The 25,701-nt window shown below is 43.2% G+C and overlaps 2 protein-coding genes across 4 annotated transcripts in view; both read left to right on the top strand.

Moving 5' to 3' along the window:
• Window positions 1-3,870, top strand: part of chd5 (chromodomain helicase DNA binding protein 5) — a 29,620-nt gene extending 25,750 nt beyond the window's left edge. The window contains exons 39-40 of the mRNA XM_076147382.1: window positions 480-606; window positions 1,095-3,870. Coding sequence (XP_076003497.1) covers window positions 480-606; window positions 1,095-1,222 — 255 coding nt within the window. The 3' untranslated portion in view covers window positions 1,223-3,870. The remainder of the gene's footprint in view (window positions 1-479; window positions 607-1,094) is intronic.
• A 726-nt stretch (window positions 3,871-4,596) lies between these two features.
• arhgef10la (Rho guanine nucleotide exchange factor (GEF) 10-like a) overlaps window positions 4,597-25,701 on the top strand; it is an 89,005-nt gene continuing 67,900 nt past the window's right edge. For 2 of the 3 annotated variants that reach the window (XM_076147198.1, XM_076147199.1), the window contains exons 1-9: window positions 4,597-5,031; window positions 11,517-11,786; window positions 13,203-13,230; window positions 19,298-19,449; window positions 21,560-21,655; window positions 21,785-21,906; window positions 23,135-23,230; window positions 23,988-24,096; window positions 25,134-25,237. In XM_076147198.1, the coding sequence (XP_076003313.1) occupies window positions 11,519-11,786; window positions 13,203-13,230; window positions 19,298-19,449; window positions 21,560-21,655; window positions 21,785-21,906; window positions 23,135-23,230; window positions 23,988-24,096; window positions 25,134-25,237 (975 nt within the window). In that variant the 5' untranslated portion in view covers window positions 4,597-5,031; window positions 11,517-11,518. The remainder of the gene's footprint in view (window positions 5,032-11,516; window positions 11,787-13,202; window positions 13,231-19,297; window positions 19,450-21,559; window positions 21,656-21,784; window positions 21,907-23,134; window positions 23,231-23,987; window positions 24,097-25,133; window positions 25,238-25,701) is intronic. The other variant, XM_076147200.1, reaches the window with a different exon arrangement.

The raw sequence follows: 25,701 nt of genomic DNA on the forward strand, positions 1-25,701 counted from the left end.
TTCAAAATACCAAAGAGACTCATATTCCCTATCCTCCATGGAACGGATTCACCAGGTGTAACGTAGAGAAAAACCTCCCTCAAGTTATTTACTTTCGCCACTGAGCTCAATATTTCAGTCCCAAAGGGTTTAACAAAGACTGCAGTGTCTCATTACTTACATCTCCCCTGCACCTGTTCACCAAAGTTGAATGTGTGTGTTTTATTCTCTGTTAGACTCTCAGCCAAGCTGTCGAACTAGTCGTGCATTCTAACTGCACTTTTTCTTTCCGGTTGCCATGACAACTTTTGTAGTAACCAAGGAGACATTCGTCAATCGGTCCGGCTTCCCTTTATCTTTTAAGTGTACCCTCCTACTGCAGGCAAAGAATGCAGAGCTGAAGTCTCACAGAAGTTGTATAGAAGCGGTGATACTGGCTGCCTGATGTTTCTGTAATTGCAGATCAGTGGGTATGAGCAGTATTTTTGTATGTTTGTCAGCCGTTCAGTCAGGGCGGGTTTGGCTGCTCACAGATGTACAGCAGCGGCTTCGGTGGAGGATTCAGGGGCCCAGGAGGACAACCCATGATCAACTACAGTCAGATGCCTCTGGGACCTTATGTCAGTGGTAAGATCTACTCAAACATTTCCTGTAAATCATAGCTGACATGAAACAATGATGTCATACGAGCTGCAGACGGATATTTAGCAAGAAGTGATCAGGATCAAAGAGTCAAAAGTCTACACATGCCTTATAAGTTCACTAGTAACATTAAAGAGGTCATATTGTGCTATTTTCCCCTCATGTTTGATGTGATTGATATGTTGATATCAACATGTTTACACACCTGGCAAATGCACTCTTGAGACCCATTTCCACTGCCGATCAGAACAGGGTGAGTTTACAGGAGGCAGCACATAAAACAAGGGATGTAACGTTCATATCTATTGTTTAAACCATTGTTTGTACCATTCAACAAACTTAAATAAAGTTTCACCATGGAACCAACTTCTATCAGGTGTTTTAGTAGATGATTAAGAGGCTGAATGAATTTGAAGTCTAGTGTTTATTTGATCAAAATGAACCATTTAATATGAACTCTTTCCCTGCTTTAGTCTCCTCTAACGGCCCCCCACCCCCTTCAAGCCATCTGGACAAGAAGTCTCTCGACTCCTTGAGAGACGTGGGCACCCCAGAACTCAAGTCAGGCAAACCAAGTGATGTCATCTGTATCGAGGACTAGAGCCGACCTGCAACACTGACGTAACCCATGTAACCGGCCGGCTTGGATGGAACCTGTACGGACGACAGCTGCCCCTCTCTTCTCTTCATCCTCCTCTTTCTCCTGCTCCTTCAGCAGCCCACTCTGACTTGAATCTACAAAATCTACGAGCTCTCTATCTATGGATAAGGCTATTAAACTTTTTGAATAATACAGATGTATCTATCTTAATAATTGCACTTTTAACTTTCAAGGAGCCTATATAAGTATTTCAGTAGATATTTGCTTTTGTTAGCCTTTGCTGAAGAGCTGAAGGAGATTAGGAGGGAAAACGGAGCAGCGTTTCTGAGAGAGTGTTTGTTTTTTTCAGTCCTGCACTACAAGTGAAACTCTTTTCTGAGCAAGCAGGCGCTACTGATGCTCTGACACTTTTGATTGAGGCTCTTTCTATTCTTGGAATGTGTGCTTTCTTTATGCCAGCCTCCACATTTTCATTGGGCGCGCGCCCCGCTTTTATCCATCTGCCTATTCATTTACACGGCGACTTTGCTCCACTGGAGTCTGCTCCCTGGAGTCAACCAAGGCTTCAGTCTCACTTACGCAGGAAATAGTTTTCTTCGAGCCAATCCTGTTACTTTAAATGTATATGTTTTTTTTTGTTATTCCCAGTAATCGGTAGATAAAGTGTTTGATTTGAAAGTATCATGAATGCAGTAGCTGGACACAGTCTGACTGAATCCTCTAAAGACTGCCACCCACTGGTATCTTAGAGAGCAAGATCTCTGCCAAGACTGCAGATACTGACTGCAGCACCCAGCAGCCTGTGGGGTCGGGCACTTGTATTGTACATAGTCAGAAACTGCTGTTTAATTTACCTCACACACGTCTAATCATAGTGAAAATACATATACACACACACACGTGGAAAGAAATCATGTTACATGAAGAAACGCTGAGATTTGCAAAGTGATTTTTATCTCATTTCTGAAAAGACTGAGTATTTCTGTGTACGGTAAGATATTTGTGATTCTTTCTATATTTGAATGTTAGTAGTGGCTGTAGAGCTTAACCCTGAGGCCATGACCAGCGGGACTGCATTATAAACAGGAACTCTTCTGGTCCAGATTCATATACAGGAGTTCAATGTTCAGTCCTAACTGAGGACATGTTCTGGGTTTCGTGGGCTCTTCTCCCCCCCCTCCCGCCCCCCACTCAGATCCCAGGGACCCCCCGCCCCCCCAGTTCCGTTTCATTGTGAGAACTGACGAGGAACATACGTGCTTCTGACACGACGTCACCTTAAGTCTCGTGTTGGGACACAAAACCAGATTTTGTTTATGTTTAAGTAACATTAGATGTATTTGAGCAAAAAAGTGCAGCTCTAATATGAGTTGATGCAGTTTAATGCCTCCGCAGACAAAGACTTGTAATTGGAAGTGTCACAATCTCTTTTAAAGCTTAAATTTGCAGGAATATTGTCTGTGTATCAGCTTGTAAGCACAGCATAACTCTTGGGGAAACTGTCTTCACTTTGCGGTTTCTTCAGTGATATTTTGGATCCTTTAAGAGTGTATGTTGTTGCCTATTGCTTTACCTGGTGTAAAGACACGGTAGCATATCTTGTCCACTTCGTCTGCTATACAGTCTGTGCTAAAGTCACCCACGTTAAGCAACATTTTATAAATTCATGCTTACTATTTTCTATGGATGCAGTGTTTGAATGTTTGGACTGAAACTTACTGACGCATTTGTCTTTTTCATTTTCCAAAGAACAATGGCATTAACTGTATGTATTATTGTTGCCATTGACGCAACATTGAATTGGAATTGTTGTGAAGACGACTGTGATTGGACTACTCTAAACTGAGTTGGCGAGTGTATTTTTACCATTTCAAATGACTGAATTGTCACAGAAAACATGCTTACATGTCAAATTCAGTGCGACATTTGAAAACATTATCAATCTCTATTTGGAAAAGCACCATGGGATGGACCTTGACATTCATCATATCACTTTTTGTGCTATTCTTTGCTCGTTTATATCGGTGCTGTTTTGTTCATTTTGTTCATGTTCATGCTATCAATTACTTGACCTTGATGTTTATTAGGTTGTTTGACAGATAGAACCTCAGAAACATGTAAATACTTGAGAGATTTTGTCCGTCTCATGTAAATTTATGTACCAAACTGAAAAAGATGAATGTTCTCTGGATGGTGTTGCCATAGAACTGCTGCGTGTGCACAGTATGTGCTCATCAGTCAGCGTCACGTCTTTTTCCCTCTGGAGTGATGACCATGAGATGACGTCAAAAACACAATACTCAAATGAAATGCAATCAAACTGAAGTCAGTATGAATGTAACGTCTGTTAAAAAAGGCTTCAGTCTAATATTATAAATATGTTAACAATGTATGTACATGCTTATAAATGTGGCTTCAAAAGCTACCAAAAGACCCTGGTAAAGGCACCTTTGTTGCAGTGAATGCACAGCATGTGAAACGTTTTGTATGACGGTTCACTTTGGGAGAGGCAGTACTAGTTGCTCTGTGTGGCTAGCATTTACAGACAATGAGCTCCAAGCAGTGTTAATGGTTCTGATATTTGTGCTGTATAGCAATTGAGCGAAAAAGTGAATTGTCATCTTTTTATTTGTATTCCGTGTATTTGTTCAATGTGTTTTAATAAATCTTCTGAAGAGAAATGAAGTGAGTGCGCTTGATTAATTCGGTTCAAACCGTTGACCTCCTCTAAGTGATGCCGCACACGACCTTGTGTTTTCTGCTGAGTGTCTGCAAGTGCTGCAAGCCACAACCTGCAAGAAGCCGCAGCGCAAATGTGATTAGAGGCTGAAATAGAACCGTTGGTGTGTTCAGGCACTGACCACAAATAGCAGAGAAGATAAGCAGTCACGGAGTAAGAACAAAGACAAAAGGAAGGAAGTATACGTGCTGTCCTGCATGAAGTATGAAGTTGAATCTAATCTAATCTAATCTAAAAAAGTATGTAGAATGCAGTATGTGATCATTTCTTAGTCCTTTTACATGCTTCTACTCCTTTTTAGGCATTTTTTGTTTGTATTGTATTTGTTGTTAGAAACCGTTGGTCTGACCATTTTAAATGCCTCCAACAGAAAAAGCAAACTCCACAACCACTTTTCCAAATCTAAACTCACTCAAGCACAGTTTAAATAGACATCTACACCTTAGTCACAGGCGGAAGTGCTGTGAGAATAAATTGCCTCCTAATTCCTTTTGTCCTGCCCACTTCCCCACAATGTCCACCCTGATTGGTGTGAATGCCGCCCCCAGGCTTCTCATTGGCCACATGCGTGACTTTGGCACTCTGTCATTGGCTAGTTGTGGCTGAGAGCCCTCACCCTGCGTTGTGCTGCTGTCTGGGAAGCAGCAGGGGTTTGTAGTGTGGAGGAGGGAATAAACCAAAGAAAGGACAGAAAGAGACTGGAGGGGCGTGGGGGGAAAGGACCCATCTGAAAAAAGAGAGGGATACAGAAGGGACAGAGAGGGAGGAACAGATCCAAGAGGCGAGAGAGGTAGAGAGAAAGGGGAGGGAGCAGCGGGGGTTACCTCATCTAGAGCAGCCAGAGCACACGGTGCAGGGAAGAACTTGTGGGAAAGTAAACAGCTCAGGAGAATTCCATTCTGTGTTCAGCCACTTTGCAGCCTTCGCAGGCACAGGGACACTAAAGAGATGAGTGTGCAGGACCTGGCAGCGTTGTAAAAACTGAGAGTTTATGGGAGGTTGCCACCGTTAAAGGTTCACCAGGGAGTGCTTGGAGCTTCTCGGAGGACATACTACTCAGGACAAGGAGGTGAGAGGCGTATATTTGTTGCCCTCTCGACACTTTTCCCTCTTTTGTTCCCTCACTCTCTTTCTCTTCCCCCTCCATTCCGTCTCTCTCTTCGTTCTCAGCATGGTTAGCATGTTGCAAAGGCAGCAGCTTTGTACTAGGGGGCCTTGGATGGAGTTGCGGTGTGGGTGTGCTGCAGGATTGTCCCTCTTTGTCTTGCAGTCCGGCAGCTAGGGGCAGCTGAGATGACGAGGGGGGAGGAGAAGACAGGGTGGGCATGACAGATACCTGTGTGGAGTACACACCATCATGAACGCTTTGCCTCAGAGATTCACCAGGGCAACGAGCTACCGAGCATGAGGCCTTGTTATGATAGCAGCACTTCCTGACAGCAGGAAGGATGAATTGAGAGACCGGCAGCTCATCCCACCCTCAGACCTCTGTCAGTCTTTTCTTCAGCTGTGCTGCACGTTACACATTGCTTCCACAACCGCCTCGGGCAAAAGAAAAGGAGAGATTCCCTGTCCCAGCCCGGCCCTAACCATTCCAGTTTGACGGTTGCTTGGCGGAGTTCAATAGCCCCTCCCAGGATGGATTTCACTCTGCCTCCATGCTCTCAGCAGAATGAAGAGGGGAGGCAGGGAGGAGAGGGGCAAGGGGGACCTCAGGGACCTCTGACAAAGTCATTTGCATGTGAACTCGGGTGCTGTTTCTGCCTCGCTGGCCGGATGTCCCAGTGCCTTTCTTTTTCTTTTTTTGGAAGAAACTGTAGGACTTATTGTATCAGATTCTTTTTTTACTTGAGTCACAGTCCAACACACATTACTAATTCATGTATGGATACCCTGGAGCTGAATCCACAAAGACCTTACTATGAATGGGAACCCTCTCCCTCGTGCCAGACAAGCACCCATGAAATCTCTCTCACACGCACTCACACACATTCATGTAAAGACTTGCTGCACAAGTCTATGTTTATTACCATACTGTGGGACGCGCAGTTTGCATTCCTCTGGGAACGTCAGATCGTTACTGGGAGGAGGAACTCTGCGATGTCTTCAAGTTGAGGCTTATCTTTTTTGCTGTGTCACACTCATACCTCTCTCAGGCATTACCTGTCTATTTCCTGTGACGCCAGCTGATAACAGACTTCAAGGCCCAGGTGAATCATCCATAGCTTCTGTAATACGACCCACAATTGCCTTGTGAGAACTCCTGCTGCAGATTACACTCAAGTTTATGAAGATGCAATCTGGCCAGTGATAAAAGATGAAAATGCATCTTCCAGAAGAAAGAAAGACTCCAGAAAACTGAAATCTGACTTGATACCTTTCATTCGGGAGTGTTCTGCACTGATACCAAAATCAGGCTCCCTGAGGCTGCACAATAGCAAAGTAACATCAAACACACACAAAGACAAATGCAGCTAAGGAAACAAATGAGGCGGATGACAAAGGCAACCATTGACTGTGGGAATAGAAGTTACTGCACCTGCTACACATAACACACTGAAACGTTAGTCACTATTGTCATAAACTATTCAAATTCTTTACTTCTTTGTACTTTTGTGCTCTGACTAAGCACTCAAGGGCAACTCAGTGCTGGAAATGAGTAAAAAAAAACTAGTCAATACGTCCAGAAGGTTGCTTTTGCACGACATTTGGGCTGAGCGGTATTATCTTTGCTCATGTAAGGCGATTAAAAGGAACAGTCTGGAGCGGATAACCGCATGGAAGAGGCACTTTGGCTTGTTTTCTTCACTTGCCAACACGCAGGTTAGGGGAATTGGACCCTTTACTATGACTGTGTTTGTATCTATCTAACCTTGTGATAGACTGCTCACCTGCCCAGGATGTAACCCTGCCTCCCACCCAATGAACTCTGGGAGACCAATGATGCTTTTGGCAGATCGACTTTTATAACACGAGAGAAGTTAGAGGACCAACAGGCATTCATAAAGTCACAGGAGTCCATTGAGTAATCACTAACTTCCTCTGATCTGGTTGGATACCAGGAGGAATTGCCGTGACATTGGTTGAACCTTCCTTCTTCCCCTACAGAACCATCTTCCATTTTCAGATGCCTTCTATTTTTCTTCTTTGTATGTTTTTTAAGGATGAAAAATAGTTGGTCTCTGGATAGCGGTGTCTTTTTGAAGTTTACTTGCTCTGATACAGTTCTCCTTTTTTCTTGTTGACCTCAGCACATATTTTATTTATGTATTTGTTTTATTTAACAGGGACCATACAAATAGACATTGTTGCATAGAATGTAACATATTTAATGTTTGTAATGCTTCTAGATTGAGCTAATTGATAGCATCAATTTAATCTTTAAGCATTTAATCATCATCATCTATAGCTATTAATGGGTTGTTTTTTTTTTATCATTCCTGTGATTTTTGGGGGATTCAAGGTTCTTTCCCAGCAAAACTATCCCGTGGGGTACCCCAGGGATCTGTTTTAGGGCTGATATTATTTTCTACCCGGATGCTGCTTCTTGGACACGTTATTCTTAATCCCAACATTCAACTTTACTTGTAATTTAATTTAATTATCCTGCTGTCCTACTCCATTACTGCCTGTAAGAGCCAAGACTGGATGGCAATCATTGTTAAAATGGGACTTTGTTGAATCAGAATCCTTTCCTTTGGCCATTGATCATGAATTTCTAAATTGTTACCCCTCATCTTATAATATCAAGGAATCTTTTAAAATGATCTTTATGACCGTAGTCATTGCGGTGATGTGATTTGTTTTTGCTATTGCAACTCCCAGTACACTTTGCTGACTCACAAAGTATTTCTGGATTACAGTTTCCCCAAAAAAATGGATAAGTAATCGATCTTCTGCAGTCTCAGCGCTATCATTATTTTAGGTTTTCACTTTGTTCTTTGGGATGATATAATCAGATTTTTGCAACTTGATGTGAAATATGAAACTATAGTATGAAAATGATGCTAATGTTATTTTTCTTGATAACCATAAGCACTGTTGCCTGGTCAACACGTTGAGGGCATTCCTATCTCTGGTTAATGTTTGTACAGCACACACATGAATCTAGTGGACTGTTGTGCAGTGAACACAGATGGCAGAAAGGAGGTGGAGGTTACTCCCACTGTGTCCTTGACTAATCAGACAGAGCCACCAGCGCATCAGTGCTGTTGTGCTGTTGTGGACTTACATTACTGGTGCAGCTTTGCACACCAAAGGGCATATGAAGGCCAAACTGGATTAATAATGTATTGCTGCACATTTTTGCAGTGGCAACTTGACAGTATGGCCAAACTTAACGAGATGCAGGATGAACTACTTCAAATATGCATACATGAAAGTCTTATCATGTTGTGTTTACCATGTGATGTGATATTGGCCAGGCAGCCTTCAGCACACATTCTTTTGAAATCCATCTAAAGTGAAATGTAAAATATTTATAATATTCATTATATATAATGCAACAGGCTTTGCTTCCTCTGTATTTAAAATCCCTGGCTGGGTAACTCATGTTTTAGTGGAGCCATGAAATCCACACGTTTCTGTGAGAAACCACCCCTCTTAGATTGTTATGGCTTTTTACAGAAAAAAGACGTATTCCGTCTGTTCTCACAGAGCTGTTTGCAGTTCCTAAATTGGCAGAGTCACATTCGTATCTCTTGATAGGAAGTCCTGTGAGAAGCTGCAGAAGGGAGGAGGGCCAGGGGCAGAATCGTCTCTGACTGGCACTGTTTGCTGTTGGTCTGTTAGTCTTCTGAAAGTGTTTTTGTGCCATTTTCTATTAAGGAAAGGCCTGAAGTAAGGCTTCTCTCACTGAATTTGGGTTAGATTTCAAATGCTGTTTATTCAGTTATCACCAGCTGCTGCTCTCTGCCATTGTATATTGATATACTCAGCTGCTGCTTTGCAATGACTGCACAGTTTGCCTGCAGTTGGTCAAACAAAATGCTGTAAATCAATGGCAAAAAAAAAACAGCTCAGCAGATTTGCACAAACTCAAACTAAATGGTTTGAATTGAATTACTGCATTCGAAACTTTGCTTTCTCTTACTGATTATGTCTTCTTATGTTTATATAATTCAAGTCCATATGTTCACTGATGTTAATTAAGGTTCTACAGAGAAGATTGAAAAACACGGACAGATGCAAATTAGCAGTACATCAAACTCAGAAGGACCAAAGTTGGAGGAACATCAGTGGATATGCAAATCAAAGAATTGGCATTTAAAACACGATTTGATAGTCGCTAGTTTACAATAAGTAGGTAAAGTGCCGTGTTGGGCCTCTCGGCATCGTTACCACAGCGATAATGCATACAATTAAAGAACATGTACCTCACTCTGGGGGGAGTTTTCACATCTCTATGTCGGTCATGGACACTGTGTGTGGGAGTTGGTTCATTTCTGTTCTGTGATGTTTCCTATTTTCCCCTAAGGAATAGTTTTAGTACAGCACCACTCCTGTAAAGTTTATTTAAAGACCTTAAGAATGTATAAAGCGTAGTCGAAAGTAGTATTGAATTAGATAAGCTGAAGCTTTATTAAAGGCACCAGGTGTGTGTGAAAATATCTGTCACGTCTTCACGATCTGAGGGATTCTTATTCTTGCTTAATCTATTTCACTCCAGGGAACAATTGAGAATGATAGTTCAGCCAGCATGGCTCTCCTCTGTGGAAATGTGGCAATAATCTTTGCTGGAACATCCCACTGTAGGTTCCTCTAAAGTTCATTTGTAACGACAGCTGCTTTGCTCTGAAGTAACAATGGAGGAGGACGTACAGATCATCCATTCTTCCACCCTGTGTGTGTGTGTGTGTAGTGGCCATACCATACACAGCGCAACCCCGGCCGAAATGACCTGTGAGCTAAGCAGCGCTGCAGTGACGAATGTCCCAACAATGCTTTCTGAGGGCTGGACTGAGGCTTTTTCCTCCACAAAAGAGTCGTTGTTGATGTGACCAATGAGTGGGCTGGCTGGAGAAACTGTGTTTGTCGTTCAGAGAAGCGGCCCGGGTCCAAAGGCCACGGTGGCAGTGAATACGCCCATAACTTATAAACACTGTGTTTTTAAAGAAAGTAGCTGTCCAAGCATTACCTCGGTTTCCATGCTAACCTCCTACATATGTTTGTTATTCAGGTTTCAAACCCATCATTCTTCCTGAAACAGCCGCATCATGCTCACACTGACATCATACCACATCACACTGAGCTGTCAGGCAGCAGAGGTAAAGCATACTGATGCTGGCAGAACCCTAATGGACATCATGGTAGACTTTGTCTCCAGGTTACAGACTGAGAGCTGATAATGAATCTGGCGTTCCCCTAAGCATCATGGCTCAAAGCTGTTTACCCGCACAGCCGCCTCTTGATCAGCCTTTTCCACTCTGTGCCGTCATCTCCCAAAGGAGCCTGTCAAACTGTCCTGTCAGGCCAAGGAATGTTACTGCAATGACGGCAGTTTAGCATTCATCAGAATGCAAAACAGATGCTGTTGAGCAACACGTCAGAAGGGTTTGGGGGTTGCACACTAATATGTACAGAAACACAACATCATAGTAGCTCTCCACTCTCTCAGATGCTGACAAGAGCTGCTGCGTTACCACAACTCAAGACGTGTTGCACCGTTTGACTTTGAATCTGTTAAGGAGCTTCCATAACCTTAAGGCCCCCGAAATGACTTTCTTCCATATATAATAATAACTCTTCCATTTATTCCTAAGACGTCTAAAGTGCTCATTGATGAGACTTGATGAAATGAGTCTAATAGATGATGGGATGTAGGCCACATGTTCACCAGTTTAAAGTGCACATTAGCTGTTAAGTCTCCTCAGACCTCTTAATGTAGCTCACTGTCTTCCAGAGACCATATGTCATCTTTACAGCGCTGCGTTTAGTCCCTTGTTCTTGGAATATGGAGAAATACTACTTAATTATTACTTTTGTAATGTTATCTGTTATTAGCCGTCCATCTGTTGGCATCCTGTTTGGTTTGTGCAGCGTATCCTGTGGTAATCAGTGTGTAAGGCTCAGTATTACTTTCAGTATCTTGACCATTGTATGACACTGCGTAGTTTTCATTTCAAAGACACACATGAGACTGCTGCAGTATGTTCATGAACACCAGAGAACATTCCAGGGTTCGTTTACCTTTTTCATTTTTCATCCACATTATTTCTACCATATGAGGGGTGGAATTTAGAATAACAACAAAATTGGGTTCAGACCACAAATCCTGGGTTCATACGAAGTTCAGCTGTTAATGATGCAAAAAGAACTATCAGCCTCTCTCTCTCTCTCTCTGTTTCTCTCTCCCTCTCTCTCTCTTGTTTTTATCTTGCTTTTCATTTGCAGGGGTGATGGTGTGAAGGGTTCAGAATCCTTGATTAAGATGATTTATTACCTGGCGTTCATTATTTAATCTCTCATGTATAGCAGTTTGTTTTGCTCATATTGTCAGTGCAATTTTCCTCAACTCAGTCGCTTTAACGTTTTAATCCCCTCTCCTTACTACAGAGATGATGTCTACTGTGATGTCTCAGCAACAACCAAAGGAGGACGAAGAGGAGGAGGATGAAGAGCAGGGGGAACCGTTTGAGTTTGACGACAGTGCTGATGAGCAGGAAACTCAGAAGGACATCCAGTTGTCAAGACAAGAAGAGAGCAATCTAGCCAACCATGTCACAGACACACCCACCAAGAACACACAGCAACCTGTCCAAACTTCACACCCTGCTGAGCCGGAGGCCGAGCTCACCAAGGACGAAGCTTCTGTTCCCACTGCAGGTACACACAGTTTCTCACCTATTGCTACAGAAGTTCTTGTTCCCTTGTAGAGAATTTCTTACACATAGTAAATCCAAATTATGCTTCTTTCGTGTCTTTCAAGCTGCTCGATTAAAAGTTCAGAAATTTGACCTGTCCTACTTAGACTGAAGTGATCAAACACCTCCTTCAAAGTGTAAAAACATGAGCAATATTATCTGTCCAGAATTGTGAGTGTGTCCATTACAGATTCCTCAGCACTCGCAACCTCAAGTTATGCAAAATGAAGTTCGGGGGAAATTCCACCATAGATGAAATAGTGAAAATGAAAGAAACCAGTGAACGCAAATACAGAAACTGTATGTGGCCGGAATATTTGAGTTAAGTCCACCAGCAGCATCCGTATGGTCAAACATTATGTCTGAACTCATTAAGCCAGAGTAAGTCCAGTGGGTCTTTAGTCTGTCTGCTACATGGTCCAGTCAGACGTGATCATCTCTTCTTTTTTATAAACACAGGATGTCGCCTCTCCCCCTCCTGAATTTTGCCCTTTAGAGGCCAATAGATTAGAGAGGGGGTTCGGTCTCTGCGACTCTGCCAGGAACTGTTGCCTGCTTATTCACTTTGTAATAGGTTTCCTTTGATAAGCCGCTTTAAGATGTAAATATGATGCTCTATTCGGCGGTTGGTATAATGTTGGTATTATCTTCCCGTAGATTCTGTCCAGTCGTTTGTTAATCTCTTCTTAAAAGGATTTGATTATTGCTTTAGGCAGACAAGCATAAGAAAGCAGAGTTAATTTCCCCCTTATTGGATGAAGTTATGTATATTTGATATATTTACTACGTGGGTAATGATACCAAACATGCTGTGGTAATTATACCTCCACATAAAGATGGAGATTTAGGTCTTGGAAAAGTTATCCTGGACAAAATGAAGTGATTAGCACTTAATTAAAAGGCTTTTTGACCAAGCATGAGTGCGGTAATCCATTAAGTGGGCTGCGGAGGTGCGTAGGGGAATTCTGGTCCTTCATAATGGTGTTTTATTCAGGGCTGTTATGTAACCACGGGCTGTGAACTGTTGAGGGGGAGAGCGGGGGAGTCAGGTCCTTCCCTCACCAGATGACATGTTTACATCCTGGGATCCAAAGGAAATCGATCATGGCATTCATTTAACTGCAAATTCCCTGGGAAAATACATTTGCTGCGATCATAGAACTAAGTGAAATCAGCTAAGAGTCACCATTACATGACCTTTACCTCCCTGCTTCATGATCTTCTGCTTGTTACAGGCATTCAGCAGAGATAAAGTGTATTGGCAACACATTTACTATCTTGTAAAGTCATTTTTATCGAAGTCATGTTACTCTGTCACATGGTTTTTCCTTGGCTGTGGAATTTTTTGCCTCATGGTTTCATGTCCTCATTCTTACAGATGTTCCAGTTAGTGACTCATCTAGCGGGTAAGTTGCCTCTGATTTTTATCACGCTATGGGGACAGTTATGGCTGTGTTGTGGAGAGAACAAACACATCACATCACTATTATGTCATTATGCTCGAGGTACTATAATGTATCCCAACATAGCACAATGGGTGTGTGCTACTTTCATCTGTCAGTGTGTATTTGTGCAGTATATCTACAAAGCCAGATGTTATGTCCCATCTATAGTGATGCAAATACATGTGTGAAGTGTGTGGCTGATGGAATCATAGAGGGAATTCATAGGATTGCTTAATGAGCAATCATGTCGCATGATGCCCCTTGGTTGTGTTTATTATGCAGTGTTGAGGAAAAATTTGCCTTAAATTTGTATATTAGGGAAAAGGAAAATGCAAATGACAGAACAAGAAACCAGATGTAAACTTTCTTCTATTATATGTATGGCAAGAATAACAACAAACTGAAAATTAAGGGCTTATATGTTGTTGATTGATAAGTTCTGAGCCCAGCATAGAAAGTATTTATTCACTTTTTAGCATGACCTCCCTCCAACCCCATATCATTTTACAACAATACTAGAGTTTCCTTTTGTGAGTGTTGCTGCTCAGTTTGCCACCTTGGACAACCCACAAACCCCTGCGTACCTCTGCCACCTGTCACTCAACATTTCATTCAAATGAATGTGGCACTTGTGCAAAGCCGCCCACAGAATACTTTCTCAAAACACCAAAAGCCTCGGTCACTTCCTCAGAAATTATGGATAAACCTCTGTAATGTGATATATTATTGATCCCTTCAGAGCAACTGTTTCTTTCCCTGCCCTCATTCAAATAGAGATGAAAGTCTGCCAGTATAGCAGCAGCAGCAGCCCTACAGCTTTTGGGATGTCTGTCCTCAAAGACTTGAGGCCTGATGCTTTCAAGCGTGGAGTTTGTACGGTCTATGTGGAGGACACACACACACACACACGTCAAGAAGCAGCAGCCTGTCAATATAGAGCCAGACAGATGGATCATAGTTCAAATGGTGCTTCTATCTGCTGATTTTCTACACTAGTATCTCTAGACACAACAAACGCACTTTCATGTAATCAACGTGCAGACAGTGACGCATTTGAAAATAAAAATGATTGAAATGACTTGATTGCATAACAGATGTCATAATAGGTTTTGGGGATATTAATGTTCCCCGTCTACTGAACTGAATAGTTTAACGATACAAATCAAGGAAAAATATCTAGAAATGAGTGACACACAATCTGATGCTTCATGAGACATTTTAGCAGAAGACCTCCAGAATCCCTTTTTCACTATGCAGCCTGTTTTGTGCTGCTTTAATCTGCTTGAACCACATCAAAGCAGCTCAGCAGACACTGTGGCACTCATTTGTTAAACCTTTATGGGATTAGTTGACTCATTACACATGCAATAAAAAAATGAATCTTAAAAAGTGATGTTTTTATACACTCTTTTGTCCAGCACTGATCACTGTCATCACTCAGCAGCACCTCTCTGTGTGTGTATGATGTAATTGGGAGGCCCCCCTAATTTTGCTAAGGCACTCGCTTCTAGGAAGTGTGTTGAAAAACCTCTAGCAACAAGTGACACCAGGGTTTGGATTCCTGTGGACTTTCCTGTGCTGAGAGAAGGGCCCGTTTCTGCACAGGTGTTAGTGTGTGTTGCTCATGTGTACATGCAAGGTTGCATAAGTGTGTGTGTGTGCGCGCGTGTGCGTGTGTGTGCGTGTGTGCCGTGTGCGTGTGTGTGTCACAGCCAGGTCTTGGTGATTTCTCACACAGGGAGGTTTCTGCTGAGTGCACATTTCCACTCGGGTTTAGTCAATACTCTGCCTTTTAAAGAAGAGCTATCAATAGCACTTTCCACAATCAATGTGTTCAGGCTGTCGGCACTTTCACCACATCTGTCAGCACTTTTAGACTAATATCACCAAAATTACCTCAAGATTGTTACTGCAGAAGAAGGATATTTTTGCCCTACACTGCCATGACAGCAGATGGGCTTGTTACAGCCATTAGACCTGAGGCAATATTTATCTCCCATGAGTTTTATGTGTGCTTAAGTGTTTGATGCCGGCATTTGCTTTTTTTACTCCACTTTTCACTCCTTGACAGATAGTTTTCATTAAAGGCTTTGTATAGGACTCGGCAAGGAAAGATCAGCACAAAAGATGCCATGGTAACGTGGGGGGCACTTGGGGCTCATGGCTCCTTAATATGTACACAGAGGTGCAACCCTCAGAGAGAGAGAGAGAACAAAAGTAGAAGTTTGCTTCAACCGACTGTGTTCTCATTAACTTCTGTTTTCACCTTTCTTACTCTTTTGCAGCCTTATAGAACTTTGTTCCTTGAAATGCTGCTAATGTACACAGCACATTTATTTTTCACAACCACTCCTCACCTTTGTTGTACTGGGCTCAGCTGGATATGTTGTGAAAGAAAAAGATAAAAACAAACAAAAAGTTGTTGTTGTAAATGCGTGCAGGCAATTTCAATGTTTATACAGGAACTCACTCATAAAGCACACAAATATAATGAGACGTTGAACCTCTGCTAGAGTCAAATAATTAGAGTCTGTCATGTGCAGAAGAACTTTGGGCAGTGCGATCAGGTGCATCATGGGAACGCTTCAAAGTGACGAGTGGGTAGTTGTTTACGGTGGATCTTTATGACCTGAGGGCAACCAGAGCTTCATCAGTATGGTCAGCACAAAGCCTGCACAGTTATAAAGAACCGCGATGCCCCCGGAGAGACCGAGGGCTGAAACATGTAGAGCTGCGGCAGGTAGTGTTGCTCTGGCACAGGAGCTAAAGGGGAGCTGAAACAGATGGAAGAGAGAGATTTGCATTCAGGCAGCTCCTTCTTTAGGCTTTGCAGTGCCGCAGGCTGTATCATTTGCATTGAAAAATGGTTCTGGCTCCTCTCCTTGAGCGAAATGACTCACTGAGGCTTAGAGGCACAGATAAGTTGTGAAGGGCCGTGCAAAGATATGTCTGGATCTATAGCCACGCCGTGCACATCACTCACACATGACACAGCCAGGCAAACAAACAACATCGCTGATGTTCCGACTATAATATTTTGTTATGGACAAGAGATCAGTTTATCTTAAGAAATATGTTGACAAATACTTCTTTATTCTGTTGTCTTATGGGTTCAAATCCTTTTTGTCCTTCAGGAAGAGATGAATGATCCCACATCAGAATGCAGCAGAGGAACAGTTTGCAGACTGACTCTCTGCAAAATCAAATAGCTTCTATCAGGAGCTTAAATGTGTCAGATGATATACTGTATAGTACATATAATAATCACGGAGTGCGAGGTTGGTGTTTGTTTAATGATGGTAAATGTGCTGGGAGGTGAGATAATTCCTGAAAAGACAGCTTCATTTCACATCATCTCAATCTGACCTTGCCTTGTCACCAGAGCTGCCCTGACCTCCCTCGGCTAAGAGGCCCTCCTACCTGACCTGTGGGCCATGGAAACCATTTGCCATTGCCAAGCAGTCACACATGTCTCGTACTATGATTCACTCTTGAAAGTGGCACATTTCACAACAAGTAAGAGTCATGTATGTAATTTAGAAAATATATGGCAAGGTGTACTCGCCTTACACAGTATAGTCCATACATTAGTATATTAAATTTCACATCTAATCAGTCAATTATTGCTTTCCATCTTGCATTAGTCCAGAGTTGTAACTAAAACCTTGATTAAGAGACTAGATGATCATCGTCTCGTTTTAAAATGATGAGGAGCGCCATCATGTCCATATGCTGTACTGCCTGAACAGCGCCCCCAGAGGCTGCTGCGGGAAAGCAGGAGTTTCATTTCGCGCACGCGCATACGAACGCAATATTCACGAGCGTTGCGGTGATCTCTTGAAGTTGCAGTTTACAAACACGCCGCCTGTTGGTGTTTAGAAACATAATTAATAGTTGTACTTACTCTCACCTTTGCCAGACACAACGGGGCGACTGATAAAGGGCTTAGTCGCTCTGTTGAAGCACAAGTCGGACTTTTCCGTATCCAGAAGCTGACTCGCTGTCTCTGTCGCCATGGTAACTTATGCTCCACAACAATCCAGGTCCGGAGCAGAATTGGTTGGATAAAACTCAATCACAGGTGATATTCGATCAACAAGATACTGTGATGACATTGAAGACAACGTGTCGAGTCAGATCAAGTCCATCTTTAATTTAAATGCATTTGACAATAATTTATCGGTACACTTCACGCGGGAAAGCTCCTCTGACGCAAATGTACGCGTGACTGTTCAATCGTTTTCCTATTGGCGTGTCTGTGTAAACGCGTCCCCTTTATATTAGGGCGCGCACATTTTCCTATTGACAACTCCTGCCGGTTACCGGCTTCTTGATGTCGATTCTCTTCGGTTTCGGGGTTTTCCATTTTGTTGAATCAGTTAACCGAAACAAGACCGATAAGAGTGGAGCTTACTTCCTTCATAGTCTCAGGCACCAAGTCTAGCAAGCTAGCACATCAACTTAATGTTACTATTACTTGCTGACGTCAACCATGGCGATGAGAGAACACATGTTTACGTGATTGACGTTTCTGCAATTCACCCTCATTGTGTTTCTTGTCCAACCTCTCATCAAAGTAGAAAACACACTAACTGACTGGAGGAGTACAAGTATTGTGTGAGTGTATTTCTGAAGTACTTGCTCGGGAGTATTTTCACTTTATTTTCAGAAGAAAATATTGCTTTCTAATTCTTTCCACTGCACTGTATTTGTCTGAAAGCTGTAGTTTGCAGATTACATTTTATATTCACCATAGCCTCATGGGATTGTGGCTCTGCTGGATATGTGAGGCTCTTTGAAGCTGATGGCACAATGCATTCTTGACATTATCTCCAAAGTTTCACACGTTGGAGGGTTTACTCACCTTGTAGTGGAGCAGTAATCCCTCAACTCATGGAAAAGCACAAAATGTTTTATCCTCTCAGTTGAAAACTTTCTGTATCTCTGTCTGCACTTTTGGCCCCAAACACCATATTTCCAACTGCGGGGAAATCGACAGTATTTATAGTTTTGATGCTGATATATATTTTACAGCCGGTATTTATCTCCTCCTGTATCTATGGCGACTCGGAAGTCTGTTTTGCAGTATTTTCCCCAGCACGTACCGGCTGACATCACTTTCATGGGCTGCCACTGCTGCCGCTTTGTTGCAGAGGTGTTTAGCAGAGGGGCAGATTTAATTAGGCTCCATGAAACTCTCCCTACACTGTGTGGATCCTGTTACTGTATCAGTCATGTGGGGGCGGACGAGCCCTCATTGGCAGCACCAACACGGGCCATGATAGCTGTGTCAACATCGTGTCCCATGTGATGTGTGAGTGTGTGTTTTTAATTGCTGGTTGGGGTCATGTTTTCACTCAGAAAAGCCTGCGGTGATTACAGTAGGCTGCAGGCATGACAGATAGTAATTTGGCTGTGCTCAAGGGCAGTTTGACAAACTCGCCAGTAACAACAAATTGGTGTGATTATGTTTTCACCTCTGTGGAAAAATCTCTGCATATTTATCAAAATTCTGGGGGAAAAAAAGGCTTCATGGGTTCTTTGGGACTTTAGGAAGTTTGTGTTTACATGCCTGGATGCCCACCACCTGGATATATGAAGGTTCTTGACATATCCTTGTTTTATAATGATAGGTTTATTGCTGTTACTGTGGAGACAGTTACAGCAGACAGTGTGACAGTATCTGAAATAAGAAGTCAGGGATGCGCTGTGTGGCAAAGTATGGGTACATAAGTACATGTATGTGTCTCTGCAGAGGCACATAATAGGAACCAACTACCAGATGTGGTTAAGAAAGCAGAAGAGTTGAGTGGTCAGACTGAGACAGAGAACACGTTGACAGAAACAAGTCGCACAATGAGTGATAGACAGGATATGGACCACGTTTGTTGCAAAACAGAAAAGGAAAGGAAATCATTTCTTACTCCCACCTCTCGCCAGTCTGCCTCCCTTTCCTCTGCCTTGACATTAAGTGGTAATGAGGCACGCAGCCCTTAGTTTAACCATGCCAGTGTTTGATACCTTCTAGGGCCTCTACTGCCGTCGAGCACAGCACCACCTCACCTCGGCCTGTGGAAGAGGAGCTTCAGACGCCTCAGACTGCGCAGAAGGCAGCAGATTCCGGAGACCATAGCAGAGAAATCATCGAGGAAAGCGGCATCTCAAGGGACGTCTCTGAAGGTACACAGCTGAATTATACTGACAGGAAAGTGAGGCACCTTATAGCATAGATCAGGAGTTTCATTTCAGATCAGTGAGATTAAATCAAGGCTTGTCTTGGGATTCAGGCTTATTACATCCATGTATTACTGCTCACATTGTAGACAGCAAAAGCCATTTAGACCCCCAGCATTTCAATAACACTGCTGTGGATCACACTGTAATGACGTTTGCAATGTACTGTTAGAATTGCACATTGCATCTTTTGACCTTGATCAAAGGTGGCAAGAGCTCAGTATTATGGGCCTACAGTCTTTACAGGATGCATTGATTTTGGAGAGAGAAACATCATACATATACTGTATGTGAGCACGTGGACACACACACACATGCACGTATACTTACACAACATTCTCAAACACACATCTACGCACGCGTTCACTATCCTCTACCATGATTTGATTTCTACGCAGACATGACACAAATCCAATTAATTCAGGATGAGGATCAATAGAGCACCATTTCCATGGAGGAAAATTGCTTTTTGATTTTCGACGCAGTCAGCAGTTCTGCCGTTATTTGACGGTGGCTCAGGAATGAGAGATGCAAAGGAGCCCTGCAACGCTGCCTGACAGTTCCTCTATCCTGGTGTTATAATGTATATCAGCTCACAGGGCCTTGCTGAGAATGAGAGCATGTTTAAGGATCAATTATTTGATTTAATGATAAAAAGATGTCTGAAAATCCTGATAAAGATTGTCAAAATGCAAACTATGTCGAGAAACAAGATTAAGTACCACTTCCTCTGCTATTAATTTTAATGAGGATGTACAGTAGTAAATTCAGATTTTATTTTCTCATTTCTCAATTAACACTGAAGTAATAATTTGTCAGACTGGGTCAATATTTACCATACGTGCTGGTGGAGAAGCTCATTATAATTCTACATCAATGTTCTTCTATCTAACACCTTTACATTTAATTCCGTGCCCCAGTACATAATGTGGAGTCGTTGAAGCACTCTGTGGAGCCACTATGCTTTAATTTGGAACATATAATGTGTTTTATATGAATCATTATGAATAATGGAAGATTTCTTGTAAAAGTGGTGGTAGCCCCTCTGGTTTAGATGATGGCTGTGGAATGATGTGATTTACCTGTGAGACGATTGTTTCCTGTCACATTTGCATCGTTCACAATGGTGCATTCTTCCCTTCACCTGAACTGTGACTGTGCCCTATGAATGGGTTTGCTCCAGTGTTGCTGTGCTGCTGTATGGAAAAGTTAGGTAAAAGTAAGGAACTTTTGATTCGCCATGTTGCATAGAAAAAGCTGTGTTCCCAAGAGGCTCAGTCACTTTGCAGATATGGGGATATTCAGCCTAAATCCACTAGTTTCCCTCTGTCTTCTGACTGCACACTGATAGCAGAGAGGTAGAAGGCACATTTGTGTAGCTAATCTTCTTTTGTAGGAACACAGTTTCTTTGTTCGTCTCATGGATTGTGTCCAAGGTTATTTAGAAGTGTAGAATCAACTCTGTTGAATAATCCATGGCAGAATACACATCTCCCATCAGATTAATTGAAAACAGTGATTGTTGGTGTTCGGGGTTTAGGGGAAAGCGTTACAGACAGATCACAGTTTAAAACCAAATCGATAAAGCTCACTGAGCTAAATTAGGCTGAAACACTCTTGAAGCAGTTAATGACAAATCCTGCCGAGCGTGGAGATAGAATGGGTCAATAGCTCAAACAAGCTGGATACAATCATGTTGTGTCACATGTACAAAGTCATTATGGCCAAGAGATATGCATGTTTTCTCTCAGTTTGAAGGCCTTAACATGCAAATGATACAATAAGTATGTAAATATTCAAAGGCTCTGAAATTTCTTAGCTAGAGGGCGAAGGATCTGGTGTCTTTTATCTATTCTGCTCTGCCAAAAGGATTCAGGCGATGTACTTTGTGTGTGTGTTTGTGTGTATTGCTTTGAGGGATAAATGTAGAATAAATTTGTCAACAGGCTCTTACTGCATCCAAAACAATAGAAAACAAGACAAGTAATGAAGGTTAGTCTTCTACTGTTTAAAAGCAACCTGTGTTTACTCTGAACATGCTGCGTGTGTGTGACAGGGTCCTGTGTGGTTGAAGCTGAGCCACAGGCTGCGGAGGGTTCAGATGTGATCTACGATGATGTTCCTGGTGAAGATCTCACCTCTCCTGATGAAGGTTAGGCTGTGTTCCTGGACGATGTGCATGATTTAGCTCCATCATCCATCATCCAAAAATTCTGGCATGATCTCAAATGTGTGTTCATATGTGTGTGTGTGTGTGTGCGCACGTGTGTCTGTTTCGCAGATTTGATTTATGAAGACGTTCAAAGAGATGGTGGACCTGCAAACAATGGATGGAGTTCCAGCGAGTTTGAGAGCTACGACGACCAGTCTGATACCGAGAGCAAAGTGCCAACGAAGAGCAAGGTAGCGTGTGTGTGTGAGTGTGTGCGTGCGCGTGTGTCTAGATTGCATCATAATTGGCCATGTAAAGGCACTCATTCACATCTGATTGTTGAGATAAAGCTCATCAAGGAGGATATTTCATGTCCTGTCCTTCACCCAGAGTTGTCTTTAGTAATGTATAGAGCTGTGAGAAATACACGGAGCATGAATAATTTATAATGGGTTGTCTGGGCTTTAAACTTTTATTTTGGGCGTGAAAGTAAACAAGTAAACAGTTTGGAAAGCTTGAGATTTCCTTGCGTCTCCTCTGTCAAGGCTGCTGTTCACCAGCGTTCAGCCGCTCAGCCACAGGGTGTTGCTCCTCCACATGATGGCACTGTGCACACATTCACACTGCGCCGCCTTTCCTTTACGCTCCGGCAGCCGCAAACGTGCAAGCACGTGCTTGCAGGCACAGGGACAATCTGAAATCATAGCCATAAAATTGGTATTTTAAATCATTATTAATGTATGGATTCATATTTATCATCACTGATTGTGTGTTGGTCTATCGCTTCTTCTGTGTAATCTCAGGATATCCGGTGTTTAATGTTTCCAGATAGGGAAGTAGAGCAAAGGAGGGGGGGAGCTTCTCGTATAGGGACAGAAAATGAGTTGGGCATTGCTGAGGTAATTACAGGAGGGTGTGGCGTGTAAACCCCCTGAGTTCTCTGCATGCTTGTCCCGGGCCACTGAGCAAAAAGGAAGAATCCCGCTACACTTGGTAAACAATTAACGAAGAAACTTTAACTATTAAAAACCTAACACTTTTGGCCGACACAGCCTTCATCAAAAACACATTGTTTTTAATTAGTCTCACCTAATTAATCTTTCACTGAGTGTACCTGGAGTTCCCCGCGTGTTCAGTTAATGTAGCCCGGTTGAGGCCAGCCAGTTTTGCTTCCTGTACAAAACACGACACACTCTGCTTGCATTCTCGCCTTCTACACATCGGCGACCTCAGTCTCACACAGCTCATCCCCAGTGCGCTAAGCTTTCACTCTCCAGGCTCGTGATTAGTTCCCGTTGTTTGCTTAGCCTGTCTTGCCTCGCTCACTTTCCCTCCATTTTCCCCCCCTTTCTATTCCTCTCCCCTAATTTTCCTTCATCTCTTGGCTGAACGCGACCTGCCCCTCTCTCCCCCCCCCCCCCCCGATGCCTGCCATCCCATCCCCTCCCCCTCCCCCCCACCCCAATCCAACACCTGTAGCTCTCTCCTGAAGTGCGTCGTCTGAGGGAACGGTGTGCCTGGACCAAGCGTGAACTTGCCACGAGGCTGGCTGGCAAGCACAACTATGACATCAAGGTATCGCACCACCGGCAGCAGCAAGAGAACACAGCCACATCCAAGCATTCCCTCACAAATCTCAAATAATTCTGCTCCATGTTTGCCAGTGGGATTGATGATCAGCCGGGCCTGAAATATGCTGCGTTGTATGCTCAGCTGAACGGATTTACTGACTCTCTGTACCATCCCTCTCTTCTTAACGATTCCTTGCTTTTCCTTGGATTGGCGATCTCCATTGGGACTGCAGGTCTCTCCGTCTCCCTGACAGGTCTAATATCAAGACGCATTTAAGGGACACAAGAATTATTAAATAACGTCCTGCGTATTTACTTCCATAAACACGTTCAGTGGAAGTTGCTTGCAATTAATGACCTACTTTCCTCAAGTAGTGTCATTTAAAAATACTGCTGCCCCGGGTATATTCTGGGTCTGTGGAGTCTGGTTGCATGGCCTCTGTGATTCTCGCGGTGGAGTGTGTGGTCAGCTGAATTTTCCCATGGTGAGCAATGCAGCTCTGTGACTCTGATGTGTGCGAGCTCAAAGTGTCACCATAGCCTCTGTGTGATATACTTATACACACACACGCGCTCTGATTAGAGCCTGAGCAGTGACCCCCACAGAGTCACAGATGGCGCAATTCGTGACAAACCTGCCTCGCGCCACTTCCTCGCGCCTCTCTCCACCGGAGTGTAGTGGGTTTTCCAGAACCTCCACGCTGCGACCGCTTCCTCCGCGTGCTAACTGTTTGCTCTTTCTCTCTGCTTCTCCCAATCAGGTTCAACAGCTCATGAAGGCGGCGAGAAGCGGAACGAAGGATGGGCTAGAAAAGACCAAAATAGCCGTCATGCGAAAGGTTTCCTTCCTCCACAGGAAAGATCAATTGGGTAATACAGGAAGTTTGAAAACTTTCTAAATGTTGGCCAAATATGCTTTGCTTGGGTGAAAGTGCTGCTGTATTTTTAATAATGGGCAATTCTTGAGAAATTCCGTTTTTTGTAACTCCATATGTCGATTTGAGTTGAATCCTTGAATTCTGCAGTTGCGTGTGTGTGTGTAATGCGAGCTGAGCCTGAGCAGTGTTTGAGGCAGATAGAGCGGAAAATCTGACTCTCTGGCTTTATCCAATCCCAGCTTTGAGGGAGAAAGATCTCTATGGTTATAAGGCGTTAAATAAAATAGACTTAAGACAAGACGTCTTGGTCGAGTAAAGTTTCCCATTGGCCAAGCAACGGCGCAAGACACAATGTGCGCCACAGGAATCCCGTCCCTAACAATAGAGAGAGATTAGCATCCATTAATGGAGTATCGAGCAGCTCCATAAAGCGTAAGATACCAACCAGACTGGCGCCTCAAACGAACATCCAAGCCCTCATAAAGAGGTACAGAGGGCTGGTTGAGTTGCTATTTTTAGGTGTTGATCAGAGGGAAATCAGCACTGCTTCATATTTCTTTTTGCGTTTCTTCGTTATCATTCCATAATGTTTAATTGGAGTGGTACGAGCCTCTGGTATCTACGTCTTTGTTGTCTGGGTGAAGTGGATGTTTTTGTAGTTTTTAGGCTGCATCTTAGTACCACTGCGGAGGAGAGAATGTGCAAACACACTCCCGTCTGCTTTCTTTATTCCTACAGAGATACCATAGGATTTTGAAAGTTTTTTTTCAAGGCCCGTCTCTACCCCTCCCCCTCCCCCCTGCTGCCTTCTCTCTCTGCTGATTTCTCTCTCTATCTCTCCCTCTTTCTGGAGAGAGAGAGAAAGAGAGAGAGAAGAGGTAATAAACCTATTGTGTCGCAGCGAGTCTCCAGCTGCAGCAAGATCTGAAGGTTTCCTTTTTAAGTTCTCTCCCTCTATCTTTTTTTCTCTTTCTCTCTTTTGTTTACCTCCCCGTGTCATCTTTCTCCTTTGCTTCTGAATGTCTACAGAAGACCCAGAGGACGATGCGGGATACCTGGATGTAGCTGTGTCAGAAGTGAAGCATCCTCCCCCACAGCTGAGCCCGATGCCAGAGGGGCTGACCAGCCACCAGGTGCAACTGACAGGCGTAGCAAACATTTCGTCTTATTTTTCCTAAGCAAAAGCAGCTAGTACAGGAGCCTCTGCAGAGCATCTATATGAGCACACTGTACATCGTAGCCGGCAGCCTGCAGATCAGCCTCCGGGCTATTGTGTTGTGTTTCCTCGACTGATGCACCGACGTTACCTATGTTTTCAGTCATGTTTATTTGTTCATTAGCAGGATATCTCAAACAATGAATGACACATTTCAATCAAACTTGGTGGTGAGGTTGGACCCAGTCCAGGGAAGAACCTGTTAGATTTTAGTACAAGTGGGTCCGATGTTGCACTGTACTAACCACTTTTACTTTTGGCTCTGAACTCATATACACATGTATCCATATACGCCACAAACCAAACCAGATTGGCCAACATGTCGAATCCTAAATTTCCTAAATTTCCAACTCCAATTTTGGGTGACAGTATTTTATATGT

The sequence above is a fragment of the Genypterus blacodes genome, unplaced genomic scaffold (genome assembly GCF_046128005.1).
Source record: "Genypterus blacodes isolate CSIRO-AG114 ecotype Tasmania unplaced genomic scaffold, CSIRO-AGI_Gbla_v1 ptg000037l_1, whole genome shotgun sequence".
Taxonomy (NCBI): domain Eukaryota; kingdom Metazoa; phylum Chordata; class Actinopteri; order Ophidiiformes; family Ophidiidae; genus Genypterus; species Genypterus blacodes.